The 18,821-nt window shown below is 37.7% G+C and overlaps 1 protein-coding gene across 1 annotated transcript; it reads left to right on the forward strand.

Moving 5' to 3' along the window:
• Positions 1 to 7,689: 7,689 nt before the first annotated feature.
• LOC117573569 (uncharacterized) lies at positions 7,690 to 14,125 on the forward strand. Its single transcript, XM_034256856.2, has 4 exons — positions 7,690 to 7,806; positions 9,282 to 11,435; positions 11,937 to 12,098; positions 13,110 to 14,125. The coding sequence occupies exons 2-4, from the start codon at positions 9,834 to 9,836 to the stop codon at positions 14,091 to 14,093; spliced, it is 2,748 nt and encodes a 915-aa protein (XP_034112747.2). The 5' UTR covers positions 7,690 to 7,806; positions 9,282 to 9,833; the 3' UTR covers positions 14,094 to 14,125.
• Positions 14,126 to 18,821: the final 4,696 nt, after the last annotated feature.

Genomic DNA, 18,821 nt, shown 5'->3' on the forward strand with positions numbered 1-18,821 from the left:
AATATACATTGTCTTGTTGCTTAACTGATTGTTGCTCGCTCATTTTGCTTCTCTTGGGTGTCCAGTAGCAGCTTATTGACTACGGAAGGGAAAAAACTTACTGTACAATTAGTTTTTCTATACTCACTTGTAACACTAGCAAATGCAACTATTCAAAAATAGTTGTTGATCACAATTAGTGTAATTAAAATCATGTTGGTTTGCATTTCTGCATAAACTAATTGAGTTTGTTGTTGTGCTTGTCTGTTTTCATAAAAGCACTATGTAAACTACGTGAAGAAAAATTATGAGTCTTTGGAGGTTTGCATTGAGCTTTGCAATAACAAAATGCTTACAATTAACACGCATATAGCATCAAAACCGGAAAATTTACAGCGAACGCAATCTTATACGTCGTTTAACTTGTTCACAGTCTAGATTGATCAATAGTAAAGATCGGAGCTGAGACAACATATGTTAGTCAAAGTAAGTTAAGTTAAGTTAACCTATGTCAAGAATAATATATAAATTTAATTAAACCATAGCGCTTTGTTGCCATTTAAGCAGTTAAGAAATTGTTTTGTATGTGAGACTGTTGTTAGCTTCGCAACAAAATTTAATTGATTGCAATTAAAATTTGCTTCTTGAGCTATGCTTCAATGTTTCGTTTATTCTGTAAGCTAAAGAGTTAAAAAGACGATATATGTTGCATATAATATGTAATTTTAAATGGTATATATGATTGCAGAATTGTCCCTCGAATCTCTGTCTAAAGAAGCAAATTCATTTCATTTCATTTCATTTCATTTCATTAAAAACATTTTAAAGATACTTAAGGTCCGCAGTCGCAGTTTGTTTTTGTTTTTCAACAAATAATTATGCTTCATTCTGTGGTTCGGTCCGGCTTTGTATCTCAGGCAGGCGTTTATGGCCTTGTTGTCTGCATTTGCCAGCTGGCAGCCTGAATGCTTGGCAGCTTGGTTGCATTGACTGCAGCCTGGTTGGTGGCTGTTGAAGTTACTGTGCAGCAGCACCGACATGCAATCAACTTGTCAGCAGACACACAACGCTCCTCCTACTCCACTCCTCCCTCTCTCGGTCTTCTTTGTTTTTGTGTGTGGATTGTCGCCTGTGCTCGCTGCAGTTTGCTGCTCATTATGCAGCTTTTATGGGGTCAATAAGGGAGCCCGTGATTTATATATATATACATATTTAAATAAATTAAAAAGCTTAATAAAGTGATTCTTATACATTTCATCACACGATTTTGCATTTTATTTGCACTAATGTAAAGCTGCCTCATTTTGTTGCATACACAATGGTGCCCATTTAGCGTCCATTACTCATTAGATATGACAGCTTTCGGGGGCCACGCACAATAACCACTCTTTAAAAGGTTGTTTTGGTTGTAATAATGCCAAAGTGATTTTACCTGGCCTCAAAAATAAAAAGAAATGAATGCCAACGCATTCGTAAGCAAATGTAACTGCCTTGCAGTTCCGCTGCTGCATTTCGTATCTTTATGCTTCCAGAATTAATGCAACACATTAAGAAAAATGTTGCCAGCACTTCCGTCACCGTCAACGTTAGTTGTCGCTAAAGAGCTGCAGCTAAAATGAAGCTTTTCCTGCATACACTGACAGGGAGAGTCCTAAGAATTTTCTCAATTGATGTGCAACATTTTTGTAAAAAAAACTAAATATTTTTCTGAATTGTTTTAAAAGTGGTCTATTTAAAAATGTAGCACCAAACAGTTAACTTTGATTTAGTATTTTTATTGAGAGTATTTCTAGTTCATTGTATCTTTTGGCCAAAACGTAAAGAGATACGTATTCATTTACTTGTAGTCGTGCTGCTGTCATGCGTTCTTTGCATATTTTCACCTTCTGCTACGGCATCTGCTCTCTGTGCGACTTCGGTGTATGCTTCCTGCATTTTCCTAGATGTTGTTAGTTATATTCGGTTTTCTTTTCTTTTCTCTTTTTTTTTGTTGCATAAGTATTTAAAACATTTTTTGCTATCAATGCAACTTGAAATTCGTATACATATATACATGTGTATATCGTTACAGTTGCTGGCAACAAGGATGGACGACGTGCCTGTATAGTATTATATTCCTGCTGTGTCTGCGTTTCCTTGAGTCAGTGAAATATATGTGAGGGACGAGGGGGGAATATGTATGTGGGTCGCTTTTACTCATATTGCAGGTCGCAGCATGCAAGGATATGCATACGAGTATATGTTAAGTTTTAGCAAAATTAAGAGTAATAAAAAATACACAAGCAAGAAACGCTTTACGCAAATGAAAAAATAATACTATAAAATGCATTAATAATATAAAAAGAAACTAGTCTGATGCCAGCATGAACTTTGTGTTTCTTATGCTTTTGCTTTAAATTGTGTCGCCTTGAGTATGTTTTTTTAAATTACTCCATAAAAGAAAGCAAGAGTGCTAAGCCTGTGTCAAGAATATGCGAGTAGAAATATATGAAAGATAGTTACGAGAAATAATACTGTACATAGGTTTTTCCACAGATCAACAAATATTTCATTTCTTGATACGCAAAGTACTGTTGCATAAATATCGACTGTCTTATTAGTGTATAAAATAATGTTTTCTTTTCCATATAGATTTAATTATCACATCTGATTTAAAGCACACATCTTACGTCTTTTTCATTTCCCTTGACTAATCCAATAAAAACACAAGCACAACTCTGCGATAATTGTGGGAAAGCATTGGCTAATAAGACTCTCACAATTATGTTGTCCCCACGAGAACGTCTCTCTGCTGCTTCGACTGCTTAGACTTTGCATAATTTCTGATTTCCTATTAAAAAGGCGTTAATGATGCATAGACTGTTGAGTCCCCGACGTGTCACATGGAACGCTTCAATGGCAGCCTGATTGAAAAGTGAAATGTGCTTGGTGTCAGCGGCAGGGCGAGGGCGAGGGGATGGCAGCAGAGTTCTCTAAGTCGACAACTTTGCTGGGTGTTTATTGTTTGTCTTTTGACACTAACGTGCACTTTTTTGTAATCTTTAGGGGCTGCGGACAAACGAGGCACATTTCCTTGCCTGATTATCGACCCAATCTCCGCTGGGAGACATTCGATTTTCACTCGTTTTGACGATGGCGTGAATTATGAGTGCGTCCCCAGTGCGTGGGAAGTTTTGTGCGATTGCTGGAGAAGTATGTTATGATTTCCCCGCTTACCTGTCAAGTAAAGGTCCCTAGCTCATATGGAAATCAACTGGATACCTGTTGAGTGACTGAAGGATTACTAGTGCTTCCCTTTGAAAGACATTTTGTGATGATAACTTTCCTTCTGGGGATGGTACAACTGAAGAGTGTCATACTCAGCGGATATTTGAAAGATATTAAAGGGGTAAAAGAATATGAGAAACGTACACTAGATACTTGAAGTTAATTTTTGAAATTATATAAAATTCTTCAAATTTGAGTACACATTAAAGTTGGCAACCTGTTAAGTCGAGAGTCCGATGCGAAGAGTCATTAAATTGTCGCTGTGTTTTTCATGTGCAAATAGATTAGAATTTATTCCGTCGTGCTCGTGTGCTGGAAAACCAATTAAAAATGGTTAATGACATTTTGGCTGCTGGATGGGCAGAATGTAGCAAACTTTTGATATCCAATTGATTTGGTATGCAAAACACAGACAGATAGGACCACAGCGATTCCACTCCAGGCACTGTCAAGTGCAACGGCGAGATCTATGCGACGAATGTAATTCTGCTATTGCCAAGCACATAAATCACATGTTTACCTAATTAAACGGAACAGTAAATACTGATCTGGGGGTCAACTGACGAAAACAGACAGACGGACAGACAGACAGACGGACATATGGACAGATGAACTGTCTGGTTTAATGAGTAAGCGAAATGCCACCGAAAATCTGAAGTTACACACGCTCCCTCCCAAAAGGGAATATGGGATGCTCGTAAAGTTGCTCAACTGCCTCGTTTTTGGTAGTTGGGACAATAATCATAAAAATTGCATATTAAAATGCATTTGGGGGCGTACACACACGCACACACAGTCATTTGAGTATTGAGCGTGGCATTTAAATGTTTATAAATACAGTCAATTTGCTGTCAACTTTTGAACTAGGCACACATGTTGCAGTTCGACTTCGTCTCCTATTCGGCTCACACATGTCTGTTGGTGTGCATATACATGTGTGTAAGTGTGCGTGTGTGTGTGTGATGTGCGATGTAGTAGAATATCAAGAGGTCAAAGCACCAGCGCATTATAGTGCATGTTGCTTTGGTGTGATCCGCCAGTGACAGAGTGACACTTTTCCAGCGCTAAATAGAAATTTCTTTCTCTTATACCCTGCAGAAAGAGATAATATGTGCAGGTAGCTTAATATAAGTCTGAGTACTGAAATTACGAACTTTGAATAATAAGTAAATAATCTATAAAATAAATTAAATTGAAAGAGTAGAGGAGGTCATAGTAGTCAGTACTCAATTGTAATTATAAGATAACTGAAAACAATAAAATAATTTAAATAAACACAACATACAGAAACTGAATAAGCTAATTTAAAATAAAAATAAAAAATAAAAATAAAAATAAAAATAAAAAATCAAATAAAAAATAAAATAAAAAATAAAATCAAAAAATAAAATGAAATAATAAAAAAAATAAATAAAATATTAAACACAAAACAAATAAATAAAAACAAAAATATAAAAAAAAAACCAAAAAAACAAATAAATAAAAATAAAATTAAAAAATTAAATAAATAAAATATGTATATAGAAAAAAAACATAAAAAAAATTGAAAAATAATAAATTAAATGTATATAAAAAAAAACATAAAAAAAATTGTAAAAAAATAAATTAAATATATAAAAGAAAAACAAAGCAAATAATAATAATAATATAAATACATTTAGAAAAGCGCTTAAAATGTCAATTAAAATGAAGAAGGCCACATGCTACGGACATTGCGAAATAAGAAGATCATTAAAGTTTTTTAATAAGTTATGAAAATAAACATTTTAATATTACTTGAAAAAATAAATCTGAATCTATAATCTTAATTCAATCATCTTGAGGCAAAGGTGAACAAAATTGTCATAAACAAATTGAATTCCTCTTCTATTGCATTTTTCTTTTAATGCACTTCCCTCTTCATTTCCACTCTAAAGGGTATATGATAGTCTACTACTTCCAGCATTTAGAGCTGCTTGTTTTAAATTAAAATAATCTTGTAAATGTGCACAAAGCAAAAGGCAAACGCAAATGCAAACGCAAACAACTTTTACTGCGACCATGACACGCATGTCAGCGCAATCATTTGACATTTTGACAGACACATCCATCCCTATGAATGCATATATTTTGTGTATGAGCCTTGTTCAAGTTCAACTCGTGGCTCCGATTACAAATTCTATATAGTAGTACTACACTTTGGGGCCAGACAAATCCACGGAGTTGTCGATGAAATTTGAGTTGATGTTGTTTTTGTTTTCGTGCTGCATTAAAGGATGACAAATTCGCCGATGTGTCAAGTTTCTGGTAAACAAAATTAAATATGCTTAACGATAGAAATGTTGTGGTAGACACACACACAAATACAGTTTAGTATGCCGAATCATTAATATTAATTATTTATGCAGCTGTCGGACTAAAACAAATTGCAACCGCATTTTCCATTATTAACTTCTTTGTCTTGCATCTCCTAAAATATATCAAAATATTTTTGATTAAAAATTTCTCATCACATGCTGCGGCTTAGTCAAATTTATTGTATCGTCATTATATTCAATTAAAACACATTTAATGTGCTTTAAGTATCGAGCGACTAATTTCAGTTGTCGATTTAACTCCAAATGCATTTGGAGGGGTGGAAAAAACTGTAAGCCGGGAAAACATAAATCTGAAAATTTCATTAACAAATCGTCACTCTGTGCATTGCTGTTATGTTGAAAAAATAAAATTGTTTTAAGCAATTGTGTATTCTCGTTGGTTTTTGTTGTTGTGTTTTATTTACGATTTCATTAAAGCAGCCATGCGAATCGTGCTCCTGCCCCGTGCTCCGTGCCCCACAGCCTCGGACCCCGCCCACCATTAAAGTTGTAAAGCCCGGCGCGGCATGGCAAACAGGCAATTCAGCGGTGGTCAAACAGGTCGTCGTTGTGTTAACTCCACAAATTTCAGTAAATAAATACGAAACATTTACATTGCCACTGTTTGCCACAGAACAGAAAAAAAAAAAAAAAGGAAAAAATAATGAAAATATTACGCATTGTGCCCGATTGATGGCCATTCAGTTAAAGTGCAAGTTTATCGCATCAATAAATTTCACATGTTTTACACAGAGACAGACGCACACAACATAACAGCTTGATGATTAAAGTTGCGTTGGATCCTCATAATTTGATCGCAGACCGTTCGAAGAAGACGCTTTTGCCGCCAACGCAAAAAGACAAATTACCTTTTATTTTGTGAAAATTAATAATGTGTGTTTCAAAACTGAGTGGGAAAAATTATTGAGTACGAAACGGAAATGGTTAAGATTTTCCCAAGAAACGCAGACAACAAACAGCTCGCGTCATTTACTGAAAATACGAACATAACAAAACAAACGTCGAATACGTGATACTCTTCTTAAGTGTGTATTGTTCAGTAGACGACAGAAGCAACACACTTTGCTGCAGTGGTCCATAAATAGAAATCACATTAGTTCACAGATCAAGCAACTGGTCCTTACCTCAGTTCCACATCGACAAGTAGCCGTTGGCTGTGACGCCAAAGTGTGCCCAAAAGTCTACTAATTTTAACAATGATGTAACTTGTCGCACTTTTCGGACATCGTCGTCGGGCCAAGTGTTCACACTGTTTGCTTTTGGACACGCGCCCAATTTCAATTTTTTTTCGCTTTGCAAACATCATTCTGGGAAGTAAAGCAAAGAATTGGCATCGCCAGTGAAATTGAAAAGAGGCGTAGAAAATGGGGGTAAAAAGGATGATCAAGGTGTGCATGTTACCAATACAAAATTATTGTGTTATAAAAATAATTTTTCAAGCTTTTCTTATAATCGATACATACTTTTTTTTAAAAGGAAATCCCTCTTTATTAAATACTCTACGACGCCACTGTGCTTGCGGATAAATGACAAACGCACAAGTGGTAAAATGTTGTGTGTTAAACGTTTTTGAATTGACTCGATGCCCACATCACAGTGGGGCAAACAGCTGCTGTCATTGAGCCGGGAGAACGTGCGCCAAACCACGACGTTTGCCAAAAAATAAATTTCAATTAAATGCGACTTACGTGCTCATAACTGTCGTATATCTATGTTTGTATATTTAGTAAAAAAGAAAAGAATATTTAATATTCTAATTTCCAATTAACTTTATGACAATGTACTTAAAATGGGCAATTTTGAAAATCATCGATTTAAGCAATTTCAAATTAATGTTCATGTTGAAATAAATATAAAATTTTAATAAAAGTTATCTATCGGTTATTATAAAATGGCTTAAATATTTAATTCGTTAAATTCAGAAAAATATATTTATTTCTATTTTCCAGATAGTGATTCACTTCGGCACATCTCTAATGATTATTACACACATGAATTCATTTCTATATTCCTATTGAGTGTTTTATAAATGTCATAATTTTTAAGATGAACTGCCACATCATTTGGCTTGCTTTCAAATGAAATAGTAGACGTGTCACCTGCTCAAAAAAATCAAGCAAAATGTTTTTGACTATAATTAAAGTGTTGAGGCCAATGCCACCTGATACTATTGGAGTAAGTGCAGCGGAAATAGTTCACAAAGGTTAGAGTTCATTTTCCAATTTCAATGGTGAAGCATAAAAATGGCAAAAATGGAAAATTGCATTTAGCAAAAATAGTTGTGCGGCAAATGCATTTTTTTGCAGCGCAAATTAAAAACATATTGTCAGGCCGCTTGCCTCGCCTGGATAAAATACTAAAAATAGCCAAAAACGAGCAATGTGAAGTTATAAGTACTACACAAAACATACGTGTGTGCATAAGCATATACTATATAGTATATACTATACAGCGGGGCTGGGGCGGAGGGAAAGTCGCATGCACTTGAGGCCAGGGACAGGCCAAAGTGATCAGCATCAACACTTTGCTTCTCTCTCTCTCTCTCTCTCTCTCGTTTGCACTCTCTGCCTTTGGTTTGTGTGGAAGTGCCTTTTGGGCTGTGCGTTATTTGTCTCATGCCGCAGATGAAATGCTTGTTGTTGGGAAATGAGTTGCGTTAATAAATTTAGCTCATAGTCATGCCATACTGTATTTTAATGCTCTGGCTTTCCACTCTCTGCACTGTGGACTGTGGATGGGATGTGGATATGGCTGGAGCAACAGCAGCAACACTCGGCAATAAAAAATAGTGCTAAAACATTCGACAGGCGTTCACCGTCTAGCAGCTGCAGCGCTCCAACTTGCAGAGTGGGGGAGGGGCACTGGCTGGGCAACCTAAAACAGACTTGCACCATGTGTGCCAGTGCCAAGATGCCAAGATCATTGCAGCGGTTCGCTGAAAAAAGGTCCACGGTCACGCGCGCTCTTTGCCAGTGAAAAACTTGTAGTTGTAAACAAGCATAAATATTAATTCAATTATGAAGAAACATAAGCATTAATATTTCTGTTAGATTTTAAATAAAACATATATCTAAAGAAAAGTAATGATGCGGTAATTAAATCAAACTATTTTCTTATTGTATTCGAATAGTTTGCAAATAAAATAGAGCTACGAACAAAATTATAAAGATATGCGTGAATCTAATCATATGAGAAAATCCTATTATTTAGTTCATACTTTTCTATACTTTGAGCTTAAAAAATATCTACAAATAAACGTGATTAAGAAACTACTCATTTTTAGCTATACACTTAATCAAATTATTAAACGGTATCTAGATAATTTGTAGTTAACAGTTGCTTTCCATTTTCCAGTTGCAATATAATACAATACTTTAGTTATTAAATATTAAACTCATCGCATAAAATTTGTAGCTGAGTTAATAGCAGCAGTCTTCAGCTAATTTCGTTGTGAGCTGTTGCCTTCTTTTTTTATTCCAATACATGCAAATGAAAAACTACAAAACTACAGCAAACGGGCGGACGGACAGACAGACAGAAAAGTGCGTCGATCAGGGCACAGCATGTGAGGGAGCGACAGAGAGAGTGAAGGCAAAGTCTGAAGCGAGAGCGAGAGGGAGAGGGCAAAGTGACGCACATGTGCGTGTAAAGATGAAAAATCCAAAGCAACAACAACAGCAGCAAAGTGAACTGATCATGACAGGGTGTCGCTGTGACAGCAGCAGCACCAGAAGCAGCAGCCGACACAGCAGCAGCAGCAGCCGGCGGGAGCAGAGACTGAGCGCAGGATTCAATGTTCCCGTTCCGGGCATTTAAATAACGTGCAGACACCGAGCAGCGGGTTATTAACAGACGCAACGCGGTGGCGTGAACATCACCAAAAAGACAAGTGAACTACAAAAGAAAAGCCAAAATAAGAAAATATCTCAAGCACATAAAATTTACGAATAGAAGAAAAAGTCGCGTGAACTTGTGTCTGTGTGTGAATGTGTGTGAGTGTGTGTGCATGGGATTTCCCGCGTTCTGTCGCCCCAATAAATAAATACACTACACTAAATTGGCAATTGGCCGAGCAGCAACCGAGACAGACAGTCGTTTAGTGTTTGTGCCGGAAGTGCGAATGTGACAGCATTGAGATATATAAGTTGTATACAGATATACTCGTATATTGCACACAAACAGACTCACATGCATAGGTGAAAGGGAAAATTTGCAAATTGAAAAGTGAAAATGTCTTCGACGATGAAGCCGCAACAACTGCCACTAACCATTTCGAATCACGGCAAAAGCAAAGTGCCGTTAAGCAACAAGACATACGATGAGCATGACATGTGCTACGATGCCTTCATGTCGCCACCGTTGAGTGCCAGCATTGGCATCGCTCACGGTGTCAAACAGGAGCCATTTCAGGCACCTAAAGCCGTTGGCTCCATCTCTTCCTCAGTGAATTCTATTGCCGGCTTGGAGGCGACGAGTTTTGGCTGTGGCGAAATGCAGTTTCCGGACTTTTCACACCTTTGCTTTGCCACCGAGACGCCGAATTCGGTGTTCAGCGAATGCCAGAGCTACACGGGACCAGAGCAACAGGATCGCGATGATATTGTGTGTGCCTCGGCCGAGGAGCAGACGGGAATGCCCTATCAGCAGGGTCAGTACACACAGCTCAATCGCGAGGATGTCTTTCGCTTTGAGCCCGAGGACATTGCACGACTCACGGCTGACAGCAGCAGTGGCAGCAATGGCAGCAATGGTTGTGGCAGTAGCAGTGGCAATAATGCCTATGATGAGCTGGCTGGTTTGTTGCAGATGCCTCAAACACCGTACACACCGTGCAGTGCTCAGCCGACACAACTAGTGGCCTCGGGTGGCGGCGAAATGATGGCGCAGGACCTACTCAATCAGGACATTGATTATTTTAATTATGACGAAGTTAATTGCCAATCAAAAAATCAATCTCCTTGCTCCTCGCCGCACTTGGAGGCCTGGTTGAATTTCAATCTTGGTGAAATGTCAACGTCTGAAACGCCATGCAACGATGCCTCTCCCAAATTATGCAACATTTACGAGCAGCAGCTGCAACTGCAGCCGCAGCAACAGCAACATCAACAGACAGACATTAAAGTCGAGCAGCAGACAGCAACGAAGCTGCCGTCAATGAACTCGACATTTGGCACACCAAAGTGTGCCCCTATGTGTGGCGGCAACAACTATGATGATTATTCGAATCTCTATCAGAGTGGCGCCGCCGCGTTGCAGGATGCGGGCTGCCTCTATGGCGGCGGTGGCAACATGGATGATTTTGCCAGCGACAATTTCCAGCACAACATTTCGCAAGCTATCGAGAAACCAAATCGTGAACACAAATTCATTTGGACAATCGATGAATTGGATGAACTGGATTTGGGTGACCATCAAAAGACTGAGTTGGATAATTTGGTGGACAGTTTGCCCGTAACAACAGCTGAACAGCTAACTACCGGCGACAGTGACGAAGAGTGCGGCGGCGACGACGAATGTGCGGAGGAGGATGAGGACAATGATATTGATAACGAGGTGTTTGCACCGCCAGCTGCCGAACGCTGCGAGCTCGAGGTGGAAGGCACGGAGGCGGGTGTGCCGCTAATCTGCCGCTGGACAGGTTGTGACATGGAGTTTCCGCAACAGCAGATATTCGTGGAGCACATCGAGAAGTGTCATGTGGATGTGCGCAAGGGTGAGGATTTCTCGTGCTTCTGGCTCGACTGCCCAAGGCGCTACAAGCCCTTCAACGCTCGCTACAAGCTGCTCATCCATATGCGTGTCCACAGCGGCGAGAAGCCTAACAAATGTCCCGTAAGTTGACTGTACTATAGCTATTTTTTTATTGTTGTTGTTATTATTTATTATGTATATAAACAACACACAGAATGCTGCACGTGTTGTTTATGCTAGAGCATCCGAAAGCCATTCATCACAACGGCCTTTGACAGGCGGTTGCCAGTTGAGTTTTTGGTGACACACACACACAAAAATAATCATAATGTGCACTGAGTGCAAGATTTGGTTTCCCTTTGATTAGGCCGAAAAGGGTTGCCAGGGTTGCCAGGCCAATTAAAACTGATTCACAACCTAGTTTTTTTTTGCTACGATAATTTGCTTTATACTTTTTTATACTCTTTTTTTTTGGCAAACTCTTTGTGCCAACTGCATGCCGCGAGCTTTCAATTTGAATTTCAATTTCAATTTTTGGTCGGAGTGCGAGAAAGGACTCGAGACTCGAGTCGAGTTGAGTTGAGCTGAGTTGAGTAATGGTTTCACATTCAATTGACGACTTTTTACCACTTTTCATTACAGTTTCCGGGATGCAATAAAGCGTTTTCACGTCTGGAAAATTTGAAAATTCATCAACGTTCGCACACCGGCGAACGGCCTTATGGCTGCCAATATAAAGGTTGCCTCAAAGCTTTCAGCAATAGCTCGGATCGCGCCAAGCATCAAAGAACCCATTACGATACGGTGAGTATACGCCGCGTATGCCTCGATAGATATTACGAAGAGTACGCTTTCTCTCTTTGTCCCTCTCTCTCTCTCTCTCTGTGTGTTTGTGTGTGGTTTGCATGCAATTTGCGGCAACGTGTCAAAGGGAAATTGATGAGCCGGCGGCGACACGCGAGTTGTTTCCATCTTTTTAGCTGTAACTGCAGATTTGGCTTTAAGCTGAAGTTGATGTCGCTATCGTTGATGCTCGCCCCGTTGTGGTCGCCGTGTTGAAGCTTTTAAGCTTAAGCCAAAGTCGCAGGCAAACAGCAAGCAACGCAACGCCAGCTGAGACTGAGTCACAATTTCTAAAAATGTTGCTCTTACGAATGCTGCCGATGTTGCTGTCGCTGTTGCTGTTGTTGTTGCTGTTGCTGTTGGCGCCATGACATGTGCACATTTCGCATTTCGTTGCCTGATTGATTTATAGTTTTTACGTGTGTTTGCGTTAGGCCGAATGTCAGGCGAGGCATTCGCCATGACAGCCGGAAAAAAGGTTGAAAACCAGCTGCCAATGTGTGTGTGTGTGTGAGCTGAAATTGCTAACATCAAGTGGCGGACAGCGAACAGCGGGCAAATCGAATAAACTAAACGAGTTACTTTCATTCTCAACGCAATGAGCAGTAGCCCAATCAAGCACACATACACACACACAGTTCACACACACATACACATGAATGCGTGTGGTTTTCAGCTGCGCTGCCTTTTCTATTGTTGCCCCCTTTGCCAGTGCAAACAAATGCAACATGCAACGCGGCATTTCGCAACGATTTCACAAGGCAAATATCCATGACCTCTGCCCTGCAGTGAAAGAGTGAACGAGAGAGAGAGATGGAGAGAAAAAGAATGTAGACTAGCAAAATGAATTGCATACTTTTGGGCGCAACTTCATATTGCGTCTAGGCTTCAATTTGAAGTTGGCAAATAATAGGCGAAAAAAGAGGGAACGCAAAACTAAAATTGCAGTGTTTATGTTCTTCTACTCAACAGAAACCTTATGCCTGCCAGCTGCCTGGTTGCACCAAGCGCTACACGGATCCCTCGAGTCTGCGTAAACATGTGAAAAATCATGGAATAATGCGACGCAAATCTGCCAGTGGCGCTGCCACAACCACCAGCAACGCCACCACAACGTGCAGCAAAAAGACGGCTAAGACTCGACGACACTCGGAATCGGCATTGTTGCAGAAGGGTCAGAGGCAGGGAAGTGTTGGTGGCAATATGGCAGCAGGTGAGCAACGCTCGCAGCGCAGCAATAGTTGCAGTGAAGCGGCGCTCTTGATGCAGAGTGGTGTTCAGGATGAGGAGATACTTGGGCAAAGGCTAACGGGAATTGGCAACCACAATGCCTGCAGCATGGACAATGTTGCAACTAATAACAATTCAATGAAATTTAATGAGTTGTCAAATTGCATTGTCATCATTGAGCACGGCCCAAATGAGGTGGCAGCAGCAACAGCGACGTCCACGACGACAAACAGCTGTGAAAGTGTGGCAAGTCGATACACAACAATAACAGCAACAACAGCAAACACAACAGCATCAACAACAACAACAACAAGTGCGGCAACATATGCTGGCTTTAGCTATTACAATGGCAGCGGGATGGCAACGGAAACAGACGCGCTCAGCAATTGCAGCAGCAGCAACAACAGCAATATCAACAACAGCAACTGCAACAATTACAAACCCAACAACAACAGCGACTCGTGCAATACGGAAAATTTCAATAAATTTAATGAACTTGAACAATTGTTAGCTGGCAATCGCGAGGAGCAAAATGTTGCCAACGTATTCGATTCCACTGCCAATAAATGCCAATTAAATGAGTTTGTATCTTTCGAATATGTGCGAAAGTATCTAACGGATGCATTCGACACCCCGATCACAAATGAAACACCCAAGTGCAACATTCAGAATCAAGCGCAGCAGCTCGATAATAATTTCGAGCAATATGATATACAATTTATTTAATAAGAATTGCGCTATCAATCCAAAGATCTCAGTCGCATTGAGTATATAGTATCTATACAATTGTATATATATTTTACTTATTAAGTAAGTTTAAATTTTTTTTTGGTTTTCCCTAAGATTAAGTCATATACTTTAAAGCAATTAAGACGCACAAAAACGTTCCTCAATTCAATTTTCATTCAGTGATTAGCAATGTCTTCCCAGCGAAATTTTAGTCTAAATATTTGAAATTAGCATAAAATTCACAAACTAGAATTAAGCGTATAAATATTATTGTTATTTTTATATGAGCATAGAAAATTAATAAGTTGAATAAATAATTCATTTGTTTATAAACGGATGTTTAAAATATTTTGATTAACTGTCAATTATTTTTTAATTTAGACAATCATTTCATAGTGTGTTTTAATTTTCAGTTGACCGGAAAACAAGCAGCCGGAACCGTGTTGCCGCAAGACATTAACAGCATGGCGGCATTTCCGCTTTTCCGCTGTTCATCTGTTCGACGTTGACCAGATTCAAGTTAAATGTTCCACTGGTAAAAACAATCTACTGGCATTACAATGCCGGCCAGCGATGATTAATTGATATTTAATATATATTTTTCGCATTTAACACGTTCTCCATATCCCATTTAATTAACGCTTCATATTTTATACATAAAGCGGCTTAAGTCCGAAATCAGTTGACATGCAGGGTCTGCATTAATTTCCTTTTAATTGATTGCCAATGCAATGTTATTGACCCACTTGACAATTGTGTGGCGGAAATTTACTGACGAAGAGCAGTGGGCTTTAGGTATGCTTTTATTTAATTGGAATTTCAGTAATTTTATCTAAAGCATCAAAGGTTTTCTTATTGTGGGTTAGAAGAGCAGAGAAAGGGCAGCTTAAATAATAATAATAACTTGGCATTAAACTTCATTCTATGTAATTTGATTTTGTGTTTGACTTTAACTATGTTAGTTCTTTTTAAATGGTATTCTAATTAGTTATAGTTTAGAGACTACTAATTTTTTAGATGGCAATATCATTTGCTTAAATTAAATTGGTTAAATAACATGTTTAAAGTAATATTATATTATTAAAAGTATTATAAATGCAAGTGGGAGAATCATACTAATATTAAAATAAAAAATAAATATGAAAATTTAAATTAAGCTCAGATTCATTTTTTTATATTAAGTGTAATTCTTGTATATTACTATTATGCAAAATATTTAGTTTGCAAAAGTACTTAAATTAAATTTAAATTTTTACTATCATTAAGCTCCTTCAATCTCTAAATATTTTTTATTGTTTCAGCAAATTATTCTAACGTTTTTGTTGTAGTTATTTTTTTGCATTACCATATTTTTGAAGCACAGTTTTTTCACTGCTCATAATAAGGCTCAAATGTGCAATTGCATTAATTGTTCAGCTGTTTCATGCGCTGCGCAGATGGAGGCGGTGTGTTTAATGGGCAAACACATCAATGTGTAAGGCCAGCAGCGAATGCTCGTAAAGTGGCACGGCAACAGCCTGCAAAATGAGCAGCGTTCCATGGCTTGTTATGAACTTTAATATTAATAACCATTTATGCTTATGACAGACAATGAAAGCCGTGCTTAAAATTTGTTTTCGCTAGCTTCTGTCGTCGCTAGCCCTCACTTTGCCTCTCTCTCTCTCTCTCTGGATCTCTCTCTTCTGGCCAACAACCTGACGCTCTGTTTTCGTTGTACGACAATAACACTAAATATGCTTAGGGATGTTGTAAGGGGTGTAGTGAGGGGAGGGAAGTTGAACTGAAATGAGGCGCACTATGCATTTAAAAGCGTTGCGAGTTTGTCAGTTAATATGCAGGCCGAGACTGGTCTTCATTACTAACCACACATACACAAAGGCAACACACACACACACACATGCAGCTGTTGACAGTGCACTATGGAATAAATTACTATAACATCAGTTATCATTATGATGATATGCGGCGCATGGTTATAGTTAAGAAACCCAATGAAAATTCTCTAAATTTGAAGATAGTCAGAACTTTATATATGTGTTTTTATCTACATTTTAAATATTCTTTTCAACTAATTTTAGATAAAAGTGCAGTCTGTTCTCTAATTTCATCGATTGCAATCAGAGAAAGCAACTAATAAAATGATTTAGTAGGATGAATAAACATTTATTAAAGATATATCCATGATAATATATATGTTTATATTTAACATATATATTTAATTGGTATCTAATATTTATTTATCTGTTTGCTTCATAGCATTAATGGCTAAAGCATATAAATTGTGATTTAATAATTTTGGTATATTTTGAAAGTAGTACTATATATATCAATACACCAATTATAGCCTTTTGTATATTTCAGTATATTTTTCAGAATTCATTCGGTATATTTTAAGAATAATACCACACTGGATAGCGGGTATTTAACTGTCGAGTATACTGTAACTTTCTTACTTTTTAATATATACTTTGTTTACTTCTGACTATTTATTTTATTTCTATTGCAATTAAATTTTTATTAAGATGAGTTTTAGCTTAAATTCCGCATTATTTATAAAAAATTGTTTCCGGCTACGCGACCGACAACGCTAAATAAAAATAAACATCAACAGATTTATGTTTAAACATGGCAGTTATTAATTAATGTCGGGTAAAATTGACCTTTGGCCCATAGTGCGAAATGGCAGAAAAATAAACAACAAAATGTAAAGCAATTAAAAGCAGTGCTACCGAACATGCAACGCCAAACGAATATACCCATAAAACATGAGCAGCAGCAGCCCAATTTTGACTCGACGGCATTTCATAGAACCGACTGCACGCTGTGGCTACAAGTGGTAGACGCCCCCTTTTTCCTTTTCCCCTTCCTGCCTCCTATACTCGTATCACCATCATACAACTATAGCTTTGTATTGAGAGTTGGCATAAAGTGGGCAGAGGCAGAAACAGTGGCGGGGGGAACTGCATTTGGCTTCTCTCTATTTGAGGTTAAAGTGCAAAAGTTGATAACAAGCGCATAGCATAGCACATAGTACTTCCGCACAGTGGGTGTTAAATATTTTCGCACACACCCATCCAACAATCCACACAGTACATACACGCTTGTGGCCATCAAGCTTTATGAAAATGGCGACTCTGTGGTCCAAAGTAATTGCTATTCCAACGCGCCGAAAAATTTATTATTGTTAATCAGCGAACGAACCCCAAAAAACCTAAATGGACGGGAGGAGCATAGGTTTTGTATACATACGATATGGTATGGTAAAGAGTATATATGAATAAGTGCTTGTTCTAAGTATTGCCCAAGGGTGCTTCAAGTGTGAGCCTAAACGGTTGGCTTCAATACCCACTAATTGGCGAAAGGTGCTGGGGTCAGCTGCATTAGAATTTATTCAAGAGATGCCAGCAATGTTTGATATATTTCTGTACTATATTTGTTTTCCTTCATAAGATACATTTTGAAAGGTATCTTAGCTTTTTTAATATTAAACGAAATCTCTTTAAGCTTCTCCGAAATATATTCTCTTTATACATATGCGTATTTTATGCTCATGATTTTACGCGCATACAATAATAACTACAGTATTAATGATTCCATATTAAGCATTAATAATTTGGTTGCGATAAGAAAAAAGTTGTAGAAGTTATTCAAGAAGTATTTTTGGATGCAAAAAAGCCTTGTTTATTTTGTACTTTATGGTTTATTTTGAATGTAGTACAATCTCGATATGATATAATATATAATATATATTATATTTCATGGTATATTTTTACTAAATTTGTATAATATGGTTTTATTTGACTTGCAAAACAATCGACTGTAGCTTTCTTACTTGTTTTTTTTTTCTAAGTATGTATATCTTTATATGTGTTTTTTACTTCCATAAAAGATTTTCAAAAACTTATCTTAAACTAATTTTAGTTTTTAAATGCGAATATCATCTGCTTAAATAGCTTTTAATTTCTATAAAATATAATTTATTTTTAAATAAAAAAGGAAAGTATCATAACAATGGCTTTGGAATAAGTGCTCTTAACTTTGTCGATAATTGAATTAAGTGTAATGTCTAAAACTACAATGACTTAATGAGTTTACATAATATATATATAGGATATTTGCCACACTACTATTCTCACACCTCGCTCTTGGACCATTCTCACTTGTTGGCTGTTTTCAGTTTTTAATTAAAAAAGAACCTGGCCGCGGAATTGGGCTGCCAAGGTTGGAGCTAACTCACAGTCCGTAGCATTCACGTGTGTATGCCGGCGCGGTGTTTAGGTTTTTCATATTTATGTGGCGCCTCCGCGCGCCCTCTTTTAACTGACCCCTCCTGAAATGGGAGCAGCTTCGATCGGGTCGAAAGCGAAGTGGTCGTTAGTCCAAAAGCGAGGAGTCGTTGCAAGGGATTTACAGTGCGTTTGTCGTTTTCGCTGGCAATTATGCAAATCGGAAGATTGCCACACAGCGATACCTGAAAATTCCATGCATTTACAATTTTCTAATCAATGAAATTTTAATTTATGTTCTAGCACCGCTTTTGGCAGTATTTTCGCTCGATTCTCGTGCGTAATTTTACAGTGTTCACATTTTTTTGTTTGAGAAATATGAAATTACTATTAAATGAATATGTCAAAATGATCCTATTATATACCTGTTTAAACATTATGCTTTAATTAAAGAATCTTCAAATGGAATGAGTCAACGGATGAATGAATGTCAATCGAA

Source organism: Drosophila albomicans, chromosome 2R (assembly GCF_009650485.2).
Source record: "Drosophila albomicans strain 15112-1751.03 chromosome 2R, ASM965048v2, whole genome shotgun sequence".
In the NCBI taxonomy this organism is placed as follows: Eukaryota; Metazoa; Arthropoda; class Insecta; order Diptera; family Drosophilidae; genus Drosophila; species Drosophila albomicans.

What these genes read in the sequence shown, in the direction of transcription:
- LOC117573569 (XM_034256856.2), top strand. Translation starts at nt 9,834, where the DNA reads ATGTCTTCGACGATGAAGCCGCAACAACTGCCACTAACCATTTCGAAT. An exon ending in AGAAGCCTAACAAATGTCCC is followed by an intron (nt 11,436 to 11,936) that starts GTAAGTTGACTG and finishes TTTTCATTACAG; the next exon opens with TTTCCGGGATGCAATAAAGC. An exon ending in AAAGAACCCATTACGATACG is followed by an intron (nt 12,099 to 13,109) that starts GTGAGTATACGC and finishes TCTACTCAACAG; the next exon opens with AAACCTTATGCCTGCCAGCT.